This window comes from Dunckerocampus dactyliophorus, chromosome 10, assembly GCF_027744805.1.
Source record: "Dunckerocampus dactyliophorus isolate RoL2022-P2 chromosome 10, RoL_Ddac_1.1, whole genome shotgun sequence".
NCBI lineage: Eukaryota > Metazoa > Chordata > Actinopteri > Syngnathiformes > Syngnathidae > Dunckerocampus > Dunckerocampus dactyliophorus.
In genome coordinates, this window is record NC_072828.1 from 8,583,699 (window position 1) to 8,600,557 (window position 16,859).

Below are 16,859 nucleotides of genomic sequence, written 5' to 3' on the forward strand. Positions count from 1 at the left end.
AGCAAAAACACAGCAGCAGCAGAAGCAGCAGCTCCAATATGTAGCGTTACCTACCATGAGACATTGTGAGCGTGGCGCTGACGGACTGCGGACGAGTGTGTGGTGAGGCTGGTCGCTAGCCGGCTAGTAGCTAGCAGTTGTGGTGTGGCAAGGTGTCAATATGCCAGTAACATAGTTCGATCTGCGCAATCATGTTAATAGTCATAATAATAACAACAATGTTGCTGTAGCTTGGTTAATATGCACATCACATTATATGTAAATGGAGGTGTTGTTGGCGCTTTTTGGAGTTTTTTTCAGAAGGCTTTATAGGCGGAATAAGTGTTTCCCATTATGTGCATTCTTACCCAACTCTTTTTAGCTATTTTTATATCTTTAAAACACACAGAAAAGAGATGTATGTGTTCATGTCTCACATAAGGATTGTGGATGATGTGCAAAATTTAAAAAAAAAAGTGCAGTTTTCCTTTAAAGACACGTATACAGTTTTCATCATGTTGCGGCACCTATGAAGCGACATCTGCATTTTCCGTATCCGCGAGGTCACAGACTCCTTAGAGTTCATCTTTGTAATATGACAACTTTTTTGTGTATCACAAAGTGACTCCTGACCTTTTCTTTGACTTTTGGTGATTGATTGTGGGAACTGGGTACCATGTTCACCTCTATAAGATCTAAATCTACAATGTATTGGCTCCATTGACACAAAAATATGTGGTGGCTCTTGCGCACACACATACACACACAGGTTACCGTCATTAACGTGCACCTTGACCTCCACTCATAGTTGTCTCTACATTGTGGTTGTTGTTTTCATCAGTGGCGAGACCAGGACTTGATGGACTATGTGAGTAGCAGCCGCATGCGCCACTAACGTGTACGGCGTTCTAAAGTGTGCTTTCTGTTCTAACATGGTGTGCGTGCTGATTGTAACAACTTCAACTGTAAAAAACACTTTTGTCTGATCCTTGTGTGGGTGTGTGAAATTGAAGAAAACAAACATATCCAATATTCACATGTCATTTTAACACGCTTTGCTGTAATTACATGTCATCATTATTAGCAGCAGCACACAAACATGAGATGTTATTATCCTGCATGTGGACAAGTCTCGAGCTGTCTCCTCATCCACACACAGCCCGCCCCCCCACATACACACACACACACACACACACCCCTCCCCCCCGCAGCCACGTTCCATTTACTCATACATTTTTAATCTGCTTTTACAAAACGAAAACAAGAGTGGGGAAGTCCAATCTAAGCTCCTCGCTCAATTAGCATTCGTCCATTTTCTGTACCTGAAGCTAACAAACGTGTTTGTGTAAACACTGAAGACAGATAACACACACGTAAAAGGTGGCTTCACTTTCATTCACATGCTGAGACAAGAAAGACGAGGCAAAGCTTTCTCGTCCCTCCGAATGGCAGTGAAAGTAAGACCTGTGGATTAAAAACACGATGACTTCAGACGCTTCATGTGCGCTTTCATCTTTCAACCTCAGGTGCCACCTGCCCCCCCGCCGCCCCAATCCTCGCACAGGAGACGACAAGGCGGATAGCGTCAGCGAGCGTCTGTTTTCAAATTAGAACATTTGAAACATCCGGAGACACTTTTATCACTGTCAGCCGTAAAATCATAATTAAAGCTTCTGGCGGCATGTTGCTAACTTGTGTGTTCATATCTAAGCTGAAGCAACACACACACACACACACGCACACACACAACTACATGTTTCACATGCAACAGGTCCTGAACATCAACATTGTGTCAAAGCAATGCCCGTAGGAAAAGACGTTTTCCTGTCTTTTCCCCAAATGACTTTCTTCAGGCTGCTGATTCACTACAACGGCTTTACATGGACGTCACTAGGTTTTTTTTAGGGTGGCTTGAGCCCCTGCAAAACTTCCTGAGCCCCTCTCTAATTATAGCTTATAATAAAATGAGTTGAGGCATGCACATGCCACAAACCAGCAGGTAATAAATAGTACAAATTGTTATTATTTGATTTAAATGATCGTCAGCAACATTCCTCCTGCCAAGTTACACCAGGGGTATCCAAACATCTTATATATATATAAACATATTTATAGTTTTCTATGTTAATTGTATTTATAAGAATGTTACCCCCAAAACACGAGCTGTGCCACAAAGGCCCCTGGGCCACACTTTGGACATACCTGATCTAGAGTGACTTCTACGTCCAAAATGTGACCAAATATGATATTATTTAAGTTTAGTCTTTATTTATTATTATTTATTAGTGTTATTTGTAATGACATTTGAACCTGTTGGCGTTATTTTTCTGGGTTTTTTTTTTTTGCATTTTGCTAATTTTTTTGTAGTTTACTTGTTTAATTGTAATTTTAGAACGTACTGCGAGCCAGTAAAAAAACAAGCTGCGGGGTGCAAATGGAGCCCCCTTTAATTTCCTTTAACTGCCTGTGGATTCTACCACACCAGGCAGGAGTTGCATGTCATTGTTTTTCTGTTAAGTAAAGGTAAAGCTCCTGAAGTTAGCACTGGGGTTTTTTTTTGTTTTTTTTTTGTTTTTTGCCATCACAGGATGTTTGCATGAATCACCAACTTCACGCACATCATTAAAAAATAATGAAATAATCAAGTCACTTACACACATACACAGTACACATATAGCTGAATAATAAACAATAAATATAGCAACTCCTGATCAATCCATGCCAATTTCAGACTTAAAATAATGTACCAATTTAAGCCCCACCCATTTCCAGTTAAATGTCCCCACTTCCGGTTTATGCCCCGCCCACTCCGAGTAGAGCTACTGATACATATAATTTAGATGGGTGAACAGATACAGATACAGATACAGATACAGATAGTGCTGTGCTCGCTCATCCCTATTAATTAGCATCTAATTGTTGATATATGAAAGTCTAAATTCATGTTGATGTTGTGTTAATATAATGTAATGTTTACTTACGGTCAAATGCTGGTGTCATGAAAAATTTCCAGTGGACATTCTGACACACACCCCTTCGGGTGAAGCCCCCCCAGTCTTTCAATCACAGTGATGTCCGCGCCACATGTTGGTGTAGCATATCTGCTGATGTCACCTTTCACCTCTCTCTGCGACCTCCCAACAGGAGGCGGTCCTGACGGGACTGCTGCCGGAGACCAGCTACTCAGTGACGGTGGCGGCATATACCACCAAGGGGGATGGCGCTCGCAGCAAGGCCAGGGTGGTCACTACTTCAGGCGCAGGTTTGATGTTGTACTTGTTATCATCCATCGCCACAGTGTTGCCATGGAAACGCATAAATTGGTTAGATCAAATTTGAGCAAAACACTGAGGTAATTCAGGACACAAAATTATGTCACTTGGGAGAGCTTCCCTCTTCACTTCTCCTGCACAAATTGACATGTTACCTAACTGACTGGTGATTAGTGGGGAAGGGAAGTAGAATGTAGAATCCAATTTATTCCCCCAAAACTCTGGAATGTAATGCAGTGTAAATAAATGTGCTTTGCAGTACCTGGCAAGCCCACCATGATGATCAGCACCACCATTGGCAACACAGCGCTGATCCAGTGGCAGCCCCCCAAAGAGATGGTGGGGGAGCACGTGGGCTACCAACTGCAGTACAAGAGAGCCGAGGAGGACGTCTTCACCGTTAGAGACTTCCGCAAGACCGACGATCACTTCACAGTCACCGGCCTCCACAAGGGGGCGACCTACGTCTTCAAACTTTGCGCTAAAAACCGCGCCGGCAATGGTGAGGAGTACGCGAAGGAGGTCAGCACCCCGGAGGACGTCCCCGGCAGCTACCCTCTGAACTTGAGTGTGGTCGGCCTGACTGCCACCACCACTGAGCTGTCCTGGGACCCGCCCCCTCTTGCGGACCGCAACGGGAAGATCATCAAGTATGTGGTGGTCTACCGAGACATCAACAGCCAGAACAACAGCTCCAACGCGACCGCCGACACACGCATGACCATCCAAGGCTTGCGGCCTGACACCACCTATGACATCAGAGTGCAAGCCTTCACCAGTAAAGGTGGCGGGCCCATCAGCCCCAGCATCCAGAGCAGGACCATGTCTACTTCCATGCCAGGTAAGCTCACTTTCATTTATTATTCTTCTTCTCTCACAAACAGCAGCTTCCTTTTTCATCCCCCACTGCCGCCTGGACCGGCGCCATCCCGTAGTGTCTGATCCAAGCCAAGAGTTCTTTCCAGGGAAAAGATTAAGTGTGCAGCTTTTTGTGAGGCACTAGAGCGGCGCGGGCGTGTATTATGGCTTCTCACCGTGCAAGCTTTAGAAAAACACTTTACTGCTAACAGAACTTTTACTTGTGACATGTCTGCCTTTCATTGCTTCGTTTGCCATCCGATCTACACTTTGGTGATGGCAGCCTTCGCCAAACATAGGACCAGGACACACAGGTGGTCCTAAATAAGTGGTCCATTTTGTAAAATGCTTGAAGTTCTTGTAGAAAGAGCAAGATGTGTCTAGTGTGGGCGGGGGGATCCATACAGACGTTGAAGGGTTTCCCGGCCGCTTTGATATGTTTAATCCAATTTTGGTCAACATATACTGTACAACATTAACAATAGTGAATAGAGTATCACTTGCAGATGAGCTAAAAGCCTGAACTGTCAGCTCATTGTCCAGTTCAGCTCTTTAAGGCGCCAGGGAGTGTGGTTTACGTACTCTCACAGCCATTCCTGCTGGCATCCATTCCACTCACCCCCCTAAACCGCACTCTCATCTGGGTCACAGCACCAATGCAACCAGACTGGTCCGCCCCTGCACACGCCTGGGGATTGAACCAGGGTCCTCAGATGAGCAGTGCTAGCCAATGTGATAAAAGCCCAAGATATCAATTTCGTGTCCATCACAGCAATTTCAGGCATCATGTGCATCAGGTCTTAGGTTTACTTGCACAGCCATGCCTGCTGGCATTCCTTACACATGCTAACTTTTACCTAGCAGGGAGGGGCGTATCAAACACACGTATACACATGCACTCAGGCACACAGGCACAGATTACATTTTTTTTAACAATATCTTTATTAATTTTTTTACTAGTTTTTTGAAGTAAAAATAATCTATCTATAGAGTTATGGATACTACGTTCATTTTTTCAGGAATAGTCCTGGCCTGCAGGAGTCCAAAGTCAATCAAGGTTGATTTATTTAAACAAACCACAAAATCTTTTGGGTAGATCCCAAATACAAAAAGTTTTGCTTGGTGAGGTACATTGATTGGTGAGGTACATTGATTGCAACGATTTTGGACATGGTCTGGCCCACTTCCCTCCAATATGTTTGTAATGTAGGACATTCGCAAACACAGTGAATTAGGGTTCCTCGTTCTTCTACACATTTAATACAGGTACTGGGATATTCGGAGACCAGCTGTTCAACTTTACAGGTGTTATATAAGTCCTCATCAACCACTTTTATTGTAGTAACCTCATTTTTGTATTAATCGTTTGTTTTGGGGCTTTGAGACATGCTGTGTTCCAATCTTCCTCTGATATACTCTCCTCAAAGTCAGAGTTCCACACTTCTAACTTGTCAGTAGAGGACTCCTCAGCATAAGATACCAAAGCTGAATAAAACAAAGAGATTTGACCCTTTCCATTAAGATGCGAAATTGTAAGATGTTCCAAATGCGAAAGATTGGGTTCTAAGTTATTATATCTGTATTTTGAAGACATAAAATGTCTGAGCTGCAAGTATTTAAAGAAGTGTTTCTTTGGGATTTAGTATTCCCAAGTAAGCTCTTCAAATGCAAGTAATGTATTGTTCATGAACAAATCACCAACTCTCCTAACACCCTTTTCTGCCCAAATTTTAAAGCCTCCATCATCCCTTCCTGCTGTAAAATTGAAATTCTTCCTTATTTAAAAACAATGTAGAGCATTTTGTATTGTTAATATTGTACCCAATCCAATCCAATCCACTTTATTTATATAGCACATTTTATAAACACTGTTTCCAAAGTGCTGCACAGACTAGCAAAACCATAAATAATAAGTAAATAAAGGAATGTAAATGTAAATAATAAGTAAAAATTACGACAATAAAAACTAAAAGATCAAATAGAAACAAAGAAACGTACAACAGTAAAATATTTAAAACAAGAAATATACAATAAAAGCCAAAAGTCCAAGAAGTAGGTAAAAAATAAATAAGTAAATTTAATTTAAAAACTAAAATAAATAGAACCAATAAAAACTAAATAAATAATAAAAGACATAGAGGACCACACGACTCACGCCGAGTTAAAAGCCAGAGAATAAAAGTGGGTTTTAAGACGAGACTTAAAGCTTTCAATTGTGGGGGCCGTTTTTACATGAGGGGGGAGAGTGTTCCACAGGTTTGGGCCGACTACAGAAAAGGCCCGGTCTCCAGAGAAGAGAATTGTCCAAATGTATTTAACCAAATTTGGAATACTAACAGATTCAAATGTTAAAATCCATCCAGCTGACGTGACCCAGGCAGAACAAATATGGCCATGTTAGCAATTTACAGTGGCAGATAAACCCGGACTCTGGCCAAGTAACGAAAACACAGGTGTGCAAGTCCAGATGCTTATGGAGTGATTGTGGAGACGGCCAATCACACATTAACAAAAAACAGCAGAGCCAATCAATATGAGTGGTCTAAAAGGAAACAGGCTTGTGTGGCCGTTTTCTGCTTGGTCCTAGTGCCTGACCTGTTACTATAGTAACATTGTTTCCGACGGTAAAAACTGCAGGGGACCAAAACCGCCTTTTGAAAAAGTGCCTCGTCATCCCCCAAATTACGTCCGTGTCAGACACTGTGGTTCAGAGTTTTTCTTCTTCTTTGTCACAGATGCTAGCTAGTGTGGCTGTGTGAAAGTTTGTTGGTAAACCTCGCCCCCTGATGCCTTTCAAAGCTGCGCTGGACAGCAAGTTGACAGCTTGGCCTTTTAACTCGTTGGCTAGCGCTGCTCATCTCTCAATCAGTGAGGGTCTGTGGACACGGGTTTGAACCCTGGCCAGGGCGCAGGGCTGAACAGAATAGTGATACTTGTACTAGATCATATTAGTATCCTTTCATTCTTTTGACTTCTAAAATAAATGAAAAACAGCTCATAATCACTTGGATGTTCCCTCAGTGTTCACCAAGAACTTTGGCGTGAAGGCGGTGATGAAAACGTCTGTCCTGCTGACGTGGGATGTTCCAGAAACCTTCGAGTCCGAGGTGCCCCTCAAGGTACGTTCCGTGACCCAAGCAGAAAGACTCATGTGGTGTCAGCAGGTGTAGCGGTGATGGTGTCTTCCCTGCTAGATCCTCTACAACCAGCAGAGCGTGGAGGTGCCAGGACACCAGAGGAGGAAGCTGATCACGCAACTGCAGCCAGACACGCATTACTCCTTTGTGCTCATGAGCCGCGGGAACAGCGCCGGAGGACTCCAGCAGCAAGTGTCCATCCGGACCTCGCCGGACCTGCTCAAGACTAAACCATCTGAGTATCAGCAGGATGTGGAGGAGGGCGGGAAAGTGAGCGTGCGGCTGCCGAGGGTCCCGCCCGGAACGCCGGTCAGGTCTGTGCTTCCTGGTTTTGATCTAAGTAGTCAATTATTTTTATGCGCTGTTCCTGAATGGGAATTTATGTGGTGTAGGTACTTCTACATTGTGGTGGTCCCTTTGACCCCCACTTCGCTGATGTGGGAGAACCCTGACGACATGGACCTTCATGAGGTTAGTGCATACATGCTGTAGGTCAGTGTTTATCAAACCATTGCACATATTTTACATAAGCAAAATCACTTTCAAATTACTTATTCAACATAAACAGATAGATGCACAGGTTAATTATGTACCTTCTGGCATCTACATAGTGGAAGAGGGTTGAATTGTTCTGCCTGTCACGATTTGTCGCTGGCATAAATGATAAATGGTGATAAACAAAAAAAAATATCTGCAGTGAATAAATAAAACGTTTCGGGCCAATTTAGTGAATGTGGATAATTTCCCGATGATCTCTAATCATCTGTAGTATGCCGCGGCACAGTGGTTGGGAATCGTTGTAGTTGGATAGCGATAGCGCTGACGTGATAGCACATGGAAAGAATGAAAACTTCTGTGATGAAGTCTTTACCTTCTACCTTCTTGTGGAATGAATTCACCCCTTTGTTGTGTTTTGTTCTAATCTGGTAGCTGCTGGACGCTGAAGGCGGTGCGCAGAGGAAGAGGAGGCAAAGCGCGGACTTTCTGCAGCCTTACATCGCTGCCAAGCTGGACTCCTTGCCTGAGGTCTTCACGCTGGGAGACGAGCACCAATACTACGGCTTTCACAACAAACCGTTGCCGGGGCAACAGCAGTACCGCTGCTTCGTCCTGGCCGAGCTGGTGGACCACGAGTCTGTAAGTTAACCCTATACAGCAGAATGAATGAAACTGTGTACCAATTGGCGTCTTCCGAGTCAGTCCTTAAACGTTAAATGGAGCGTCTGGAACAGCGGTCTCTAATAGTAACTCGTGATCTACTAGTAGCTCTACACCTGATTTTGAATAGCTGCAAAGGGGCCAAGAGTATTTGCTTCACCTCTAAGTATATAACTTTTTAATTCATCTCTTATAGTAATGATATTTGGAGACCCCTCATCTACATGATTTCCAGGTTGGGCGATGTCACCATTCTAGGTGGCTACATGTTAGCATGACTAACAAAACTCAGATAGGTCCCATGAAGTTCATATAGGTGTTCAAATAATTAAAAACACAATACTTACATACAGGTGCAGCTCATAAATTAGAACAGGGGTTCTCAAAACGGGTTCTGGGGACTCCAAAGGGTCGTCGAGGCATAGGATGGGGGTTGGCGAAGTTTTTTTTTTGCAATAAGTGAATTAAGTTATGGCCATAACTCACCGCTTCCACTTGTTCTAGGAAACTCCCTAATTTTGCCCTTTTTTCCTCTCCTATTTAAGTAGTTTCCAGTAAATTTCACGTATTTTAATATTCAGCAAAAAAAATTTAAAAAAATAAAATCCTCTTGTGTACTGCGGGTGTCAATGGTGATGGTATCGTTGTTCCAAACATGTCAAAATTTTAGTGATAAAGTAAGGGAAATTATCCCGAAAATTTCTACCAGCATTAATTTCTTAATAATAAAATAATTCTAATAAAAATATCTAATTCAGTACGGTATCTCATAAAAGGTGAAAACTTGTCAATTAAAGACTTGTAAACTACTGATTCCATCAGCAAATGAAAAGCAAAAAACTTCCTGAGCCTTTTATTGGTCTCTTCGTCCTAACTCCTAAAATCAAATATACACTCCTGATCAAAATAAGACCAGATGAAAAAAAGTTCTTTGCCAGGTGGGCATTGTGAACTGCAGTGTTGTTCTGTTGAAAAAGCCAGTCATTACCACACAGACGAGGGCCTTCAGTCATGAGGTGACCCCTGCAACATCTCCACATAGCCAACTGCCGTTTGACACCCCCGTACAACCTGAAGCTTCATTGTTTCATTGAAGGAAAAAGCACCTCAGATCATGATGGCTCCCCATCCACTGTGCCGTGTGGAAAACATCTCAGGTGGGATCGCCTGTCATGCCAGTAATGTTGGATGCCATCAGGACCGTCAAAGTTCTATTTTTTTCTCATCAGAGAATAAAACTTTCTTGCACCTTTCAATGTCCCATGTTTGATTTTCGTTGCAAATTCCAAATGGGCAATTTTGTGGCACTGAAGGAGGCCTTTGAAGACCTTTTTTGGTCTTAACAGCCTTGTCTTGCAGATGTCATCTGATGGTAATTGGACTGCACTCGGCACAAGTAACAACCATAATTTGGGCCGAGGGTAGTCCCGTGTCTTGACAAGGCCAGTGACATTTTTTTGGGGTCTTCCACTTGACTTTTTTGTTCCATAACCCTCAGGATCTCTGAAGAAGTTTCAAATGACTGTCTTACTGTGTCCAACCTCAGCAGCAATGGCGCACTGTGGGAGGTCTTGCTTATGCAGCTCATCAATACGACCACGATCAAAGAGAGAAAGCTTTTTTGCCTTTACCATCAAGAGATCATGACAGTGTGACTACCTGACACAAAATGACATTGAATCCACATTTTTGCCAAGATTTTGGCGTTTAAAGGGGTCTGCTGATGAACAGCCTATTTCACTTTAATGCTCGTTAGCAATAAATTGCTTACTCAAAACATTTTTTGTGCCACTCCCAATTCTTCTTTTTGCATTTTGCAGTTCTACTTAGAACCTCCTAAGATCCAACTGTGCAAAATGTAAATTCTTGCTATTTTTCCACTGGTATTAAAATTTTATCAGGAGTGTATTTTGTTCGATATTTAGATTTATTGGGATGCAACCTAGTGGGTTGGAGACAGTTTTGTAGTAAGGTTGCCCTGTTGTGTTGAAATGGCTGGTTTTGTTACCTTCTACAAGCTCTAGTAAGTTGTATTGAAAGTTCTATTGAAGTTGTATTTTGGTGAACAGTTGCTCATCGTATATCTGCCTCTTGGGGCAACATATTAAAAACATTGATATTGTGCATATGGATGGGTACCGAAAATTGAACTGTTTTAGGCACTGACCGAATTTTGTTGGTAGCACCGACCACTTATTCATGTGAAATCATGTTTTGTATCAGAGTGTCATGGCGCCAATCTTAACACCATTCAATTCACAAGAGAAGAAGACAAAGCCAGAGGGAGGGGGCAATGTTTACACCAGCAAGGAAACAAATTAAAGCTACGGAAGCTGAAATATGTCATATATGTATAGGGATACAATGAAACCTAGTACGTGTGTAATAAAGGTCAGTGTTTTGGAAGAAGACACTTTTAATACGAGACATGACACCTGGATGCCATATTTTAACCAAATCAAACCACCAAAACATAATTTTTGTGTTCACACATGAATTAAAGTAAGTTGGTACAATAATATATCGGTAGATAGTATTACTAGCCAACATCTATAGTCAGTTTAGTACTTGACTTAGTAAAGTAAACCTGGAATGTCCATATACAGTACGGAAATTTAGATGTCATTGACATGTAATCCAGCAATTAAAAATCATTCACTACACAGCAGACAGTTTGTATCGTGAAGTTAATCTACTCCAGTGATGATTTCTTTCTATGCCTCTCAGGGGCGCCACAACCATATGAACCAAAGCAGATGTCATTTAAACGCACATTAAAACATTAAACAACACGAAAGAGCTGAAGAAAGTTCTACTATCCATTGGATGGGCTAGCCAATGGCTTTGACAAGGAAAGCTCCTCAGCTAATTGGAATAGCATGTAGCTTCGTTGTCTTCTACACAAGCCCACAATCGCCCCCTAGCGTTGGTAGTAGACAAGTTCACGGCAAAGAAGTTTGCTTCACTTTCATTTGGAGTTTCTATTACAGTACTTCAGTTTGTACAATATTATACCTTATTTGTTTTTACTCCATCCTCTTTTGCTCATTTGTTTTAAACTTACTCCATGGACTTCCATAACACAATTTTTCCAGAGGGGAAAGGAAAGGAATTGAAGTACGAAAAGATGGGTTTTAGGCATCGTTAAGGCTTTTCATGTTGAAAAAATTTCTTAAACAACTGTGATGTTACAAAATTTTACAAAAAAAAGACAGTAATTTCCTCATATTCTTTATTTATTACGAGAGGTGAAGAGGAAAGGAACAAAATACATCCTCATTCTTATACAGTAAATAAGTCCATCACAACAAGCGCAGGGAGTTTATTTGAATTTGTATTGAGATATTGGGAAGCAGCTCAACTTTCATGTCTGACTTGATGAAGCTTGGCCTGCTGTCTATGCAGCAGTGCGGCGTGCATGTCATGATGCTCTTCAATAAGTCATAAATGGACAGCGGGAGGAGAGTTGAGGCGGCGTGGATGGCTTTTTAATGTTTTAAGGCTGCATGATTGGTCTTTTGATGTACAGTACTTGTCTACATGCTTGTTTTTCCTTCCTAAAGTGAGCAGAGTTTGTGCTATGAGTTTGCTATGAGCGCAGCACAACTCATTGTGCAGGTGTGACTAATGTTGTGGCCAGCGAGTGAGAGTGGATGCAACATGGCTCCTGTTTTCTCTGCCTCCTCTAATTACCGATGTTGAACTCATTAAAGACGGCGCCGCACAGCCAGGATTAAGTAAATGACACGTTGCTGCTAGAACCCTCATCACGTTTCTCTGGGGAGAGCTTTTTACTGGCGCTGCAAAGCTGGAGCGCACACGGCCGTGAAGAAAGAGAAGCAATAAAAGTTTGAAGCAGTGCAGTAAAACAAGATGACAAAATAGGAAGAAAGCAAAAGGTCACCTGACCAGAGGGATGACTGATGGAGGAAGGCGGGATGAGGCCAGGGTGTGCTTCCTCTGGAAGATGAGTGGATCGATGAGAGATTGGACTGGAGTCCTTAGTTGTCCCTCAATCTTCATTCTTCATTTTAGCCAGACATTTCAGACAATTATAAGCTTCCAACTTTGTGGGAACACTTTATTTGTGTTCCTAATGCACAATACAAGCTCCATAAAGGCATGCTTGGATGTGAGGAAGATACTGTACGTACATTTAGACACAAAATTAGACATAAGGTTCATATTGTCTCATAGAATAAAGTAAACAGCAGTAGACAACAACAACACATTACAATAACAACATGACAGAGATTGGGACACTCATTTCTTTTTAGTAATGTATGCCAATTTCAGCAATATCAAGCAATGTATTTCATTCAATGATCGTTATTAATATGGTCTTGCTTAACCTATACCCAGCATTTATTTATGAATTATTTTGTATTTGATTTTTTTACTCCAGTATTTACTCATACATTCATTAATATTTAATCTATTTATTATTAACTTATTTAATCTTATATTTTACAAAATCATTTTTGTTTGTTTTTTTATATTTAGTTTTTTTTATTATTATCTTTGTCTTTAAGTTTCAAATTTTATTTTAACAGTGCACAGCTACATTTTCTCACCTTTTTTATTACTGGTATTTGCTTATTTTATTTTGTTCTTTTCTTTCCTTCCTCACTGCTTAAGATAAATGTTGCATATTATCTTCTTTTGATTAATTAACTTTCTTTTAATTATTTTTATTTAATTAAGTGAACAAACTTTTTACTGACAAAATGTAAAAACGTGACTAATTATAAGTTTGAGCATATAAAAGATACAGTGTGAGTGAATTACAGTAATAGTAATAGACGTGAAGAACGGGGTAGATTAAATAAGCTCAGCAGACAGGTTGAATTGTGCAAATGTAAGCATGTCTGAAACAAATGAACCTTGTCGTATTTCCTGTCACCTTGATCGTTAGTGTGCTGTTCTTTGCAGCAGAGGACATTTGCAGCCAGTCCTTTCTCTGAGCCCATCCTGGTGAAGCTCCACAGCGGGATGGCAAGACACTCCGAGGACCCGGAGATGCTGTGGGTGATGGGTCCAGTGCTGGCCGTCATCCTCATCATCATCATTGTCATCGCTATCCTCCTCTTCAAGAGGTCAGTGTGGCGGATGAAGACGTACATCTAGCTGCGACATTTTACATTAACACCCTGAACTCATCAGTGAGGATTGTCTTCTAACAATGAAATGCTAACTTCCTTAGCGTTAGCAACAAGATCAGCTGTCATGTTTTCTGTGAACAAATGTGACATGTGAGGGCAGACAGGCTGTGTTTGTGTGGCTTGGAGGCACCATGCCTTCATAGTGGTCATCCTCAGATCAGACAGAACACAACGACAACACGCATGATGCCATCTTGGACGAGCCCGGCCGGGGGCCACCGAGGTCCCGGCTGACATATGGGAGGAGAGGCCCTGTGGCCTCAGGGCCCCCGTGGGTTCTTCTCCTTCTTCCAGGCCAACAGTTGGCTCGGTCTCCCTGCGCGGGGCTTCAAACATCTGGAGCGCTGAGATCGAGTCCATATGGCTTCTGTTCTGCTCCGCTGTCTTTTGTCATCCCTTCTGGTCCCCTCGCTCACTACCCATACAAATCAGTTAACATGTCGGCGAGCAACAAGCCAACCTCAACACACTCAGGAATCAAACAGCGTACTTAAAAAATATTAGGGATGCTCCGATCAGGGTTTTATGCTGCCGATTCCGATCAGCCATGAGTGAGATCGGCAGATACCAATACCAATACTGATCACATGCATTAACTGTACATTTTCCAATTTATTTATGATGAGTGGTATTGACCAGGTCCGGCGTTAGACACTTCCAAGGGCCCCTGGAAAATAGGTAGTTATTAAAAAATTAACGTTTGGGCGTATTTTGATTTTTGATTTTTTGCCTTTATTTGTGTGAAACGATTTTTGCACTATTTGACACAAACCCAAATTTAATTCGATGCATGTTCTGGAGTAATACAAATACATGGGAAATAAAATACATGGGAATGAAATAATACAAATAAATATATATTAAATGAAAAAAACTGTCCTGCTTAACTTAAAACAGAACAAATTCAATATCTAGGTTGCAGGGGTCTCCAACTTTCATCACTATTAGAGATGATTTTGTTTATGACTAGCAAAATTTAAATTGTACACGAGGGTACTTTATTTACCAAGCAGATCTCCACTCAAACAGCGTGGCCATCGACATTATGCCATTATACAAAGGCATTAAGTTTGAATTCAACAGTTATAATAAAAAGCTACTTGAAGTTGAAGCAAATATTCTTTGATCCTTTGGTGAGTGACTCAAAATCAGCTGGCGAGATAGGAGACCCTTGTGATGGTATCACCATCATAAGGCTGTTTATGTTTTTTAAACAACCACACACAAATAGTGTTTTGAGGACAAGACATAATTAGCACAATGACAACAAGAGAGCAAAATTGTTCAGTGACACTTGAAAAAGTTAGTACGTACCCCAAGAACTTAATATCCACTTGTAGCTTCCCATAGGACAAAAACTTGCTCCGAACTAACCACATTGCTTGTTTGTTTTAAAAACAAACTGTCACTGTGGTAAAAAGTCACATTTAGAGTCTGAAGACCAGAAACTAGGAAGATAACTCCGCCAATGTAAGATACAGCCATGACAGCCGGGCAAAGCGTGAAAGAAAAGTTGAACAGCAATAGGTTTGATAGAGGAGTGATCAAACACGCTGGCATGGATTGGCGTAGCCTGTGGCATGCTGTCAAACTGAAGGCATTGAGGTTTTATAGACTGGAGTTGGTTCTTGTGGCAATACAGGATTAAGTGCATCCCTTTTCGGCTCAATAGGGGACGCATCATTTTGTTGGCAATCGTACGCGACACACCAGACATGTAGGGTTTGCTGCCGCACACCGATCGTTTTTTGTGATCGGCTTTGAAAGGCATTTATCGGCATATGCTGATCAGGTGTTTTTTTATGGAAATCGGTCGATACTAATTGGTGGCCTATTGATTGGAGCATCCCTAAAAAATATCCCGTCTTTACTCAAATATGAATCCAAGTCTGAAGTTTTCAAGATCAATTCCAAGTCTTTATTTCAAAGTCCTCAACGTTCAACTCAAGTCACAAGAGTTTTGTTTTCAAAGTACAGTATTCAAGCTCAAGACCAATTAAGTGTCTGGTCCTTTGAGTCCAAGTCCAGTTCTTCAAGCTTGAGTCCAAGTCAGGTGTTTAGTCTGTAAGCCTGTTTTATGCGCGGTACCAGCAGTTGCTCGCTCCTCCTCCTCCAAACGCTACCTCCATAAAAAATATCTAGCCTCCGGTCCCAAAAGGCCACGATTGGTCGGCTGATAGTACACTGTTTTCTGTGTGTATAAACTCATTCAGAGGGCGCACAGCGCACCTACGCGAAGGCCGCCTCCTTCTATTTCGGATCAACATTTGCAATAAAGGTGACTGTTGTATTCACTAGTGGGAAGGAAGCCAACAAGCTAAATGCTTGTCGAGTGTTATGGATGCTCACTGAGTTGACTCACTGGGAAACACAGAATTGCACGACATGCGCTCAACCCTGACGAAGACGTATAAAAGGATCACACTTTGCCGTAGTGACTACACAGAAACATAAACTAGGCTTTAAGCTGCAGTCTAAGTGGACTCTCGAGTCTTCAGACTCAAATGTCTCAGGTCATAAAACTCTAGTCCAAATCAAGTCTTTCTGTGTTCGTCTTCGATTATCACCTTATGTCAAGTTTTAAAGCTCAACTTTTAAACTTTCTCTTTCTTCTCTCTGCTTTCTGTGGATGCAGCAAACAAGAAAGGTGAGTTACTCCTCATCATCCTCTTGATTTTCTTCTTTTTCTTCCATCTCCAGTGATTCATTCACCTTTTGTTCTTTTTGCTGACACAACGTTCTCTCACGCGTTAGTCTTTCTACTTACCGTCCATCACTTTTCCAAGCATTTTCCTCAGATGCTCCATAGTGACCTTATCTGAGCTCTAAAAAAATGTTTTAAGTGTGTCCTTCTCTCCAGGAAACGGACGTCTCCGTCGGCCAAAGACGAGCACTTGGTGGGGGTGAAGGATTCGCTGCTGGCCCACACGTCAGACCCCGTAGAGATGAGGAGGCTTAACTATCAAACACAAGGCAAGAACACTCCCAACCTCCAGGCTTTGTTGTCCAAAATGACTGATGGGCAACATGACATGTAGCATGTAACATGTTGGACAGGGGTGTCCAAAGTGTGGCCTGCTGCCATTTTCAACCCCCAGCTTTTTTTTTTTTAAATCATTTTGTAAAAAATAAAATTTTGTAATTATAAATAAGTTTCATTGCATCCAGTAGGCGCTCATTAAAAAAGGCCAAACAAAAAAAAACAAAAAATGATGTAAAGACATAAAATGGGCTGCAAACCAGAATGAATACGTCCTCTAGGAGATGCATTTCATTTTATCAACTTGTACTGT

At 41.8% G+C, this 16,859-nt stretch overlaps 1 protein-coding gene across 16 annotated transcripts in view; it reads left to right on the plus strand.

Annotated features, from left to right (window-relative positions):
* Positions 1-16,859, plus strand: part of ptprfa (protein tyrosine phosphatase receptor type Fa) — an 86,177-nt gene that overhangs the window by 57,868 nt on the left and 11,450 nt on the right. For 12 of the 16 annotated variants that reach the window (XM_054790643.1, XM_054790641.1, XM_054790644.1 and 9 more), the window contains 9 exons: positions 3,124-3,241; positions 3,511-4,092; positions 7,131-7,228; positions 7,304-7,560; positions 7,639-7,717; positions 8,177-8,383; positions 13,337-13,500; positions 16,202-16,213; positions 16,427-16,539. In XM_054790643.1, coding sequence (XP_054646618.1) covers positions 3,124-3,241; positions 3,511-4,092; positions 7,131-7,228; positions 7,304-7,560; positions 7,639-7,717; positions 8,177-8,383; positions 13,337-13,500; positions 16,202-16,213; positions 16,427-16,539 — 1,630 coding nt within the window. Of the gene's footprint in view, positions 1-820; positions 848-3,123; positions 3,242-3,510; positions 4,093-7,130; positions 7,229-7,303; positions 7,561-7,638; positions 7,718-8,176; positions 8,384-13,336; positions 13,501-16,201; positions 16,214-16,426; positions 16,540-16,859 lie in introns of all 16 variants that reach the window. The other 4 variants (XM_054790654.1, XM_054790657.1, XM_054790655.1 and 1 more) reach the window with 2 other exon arrangements.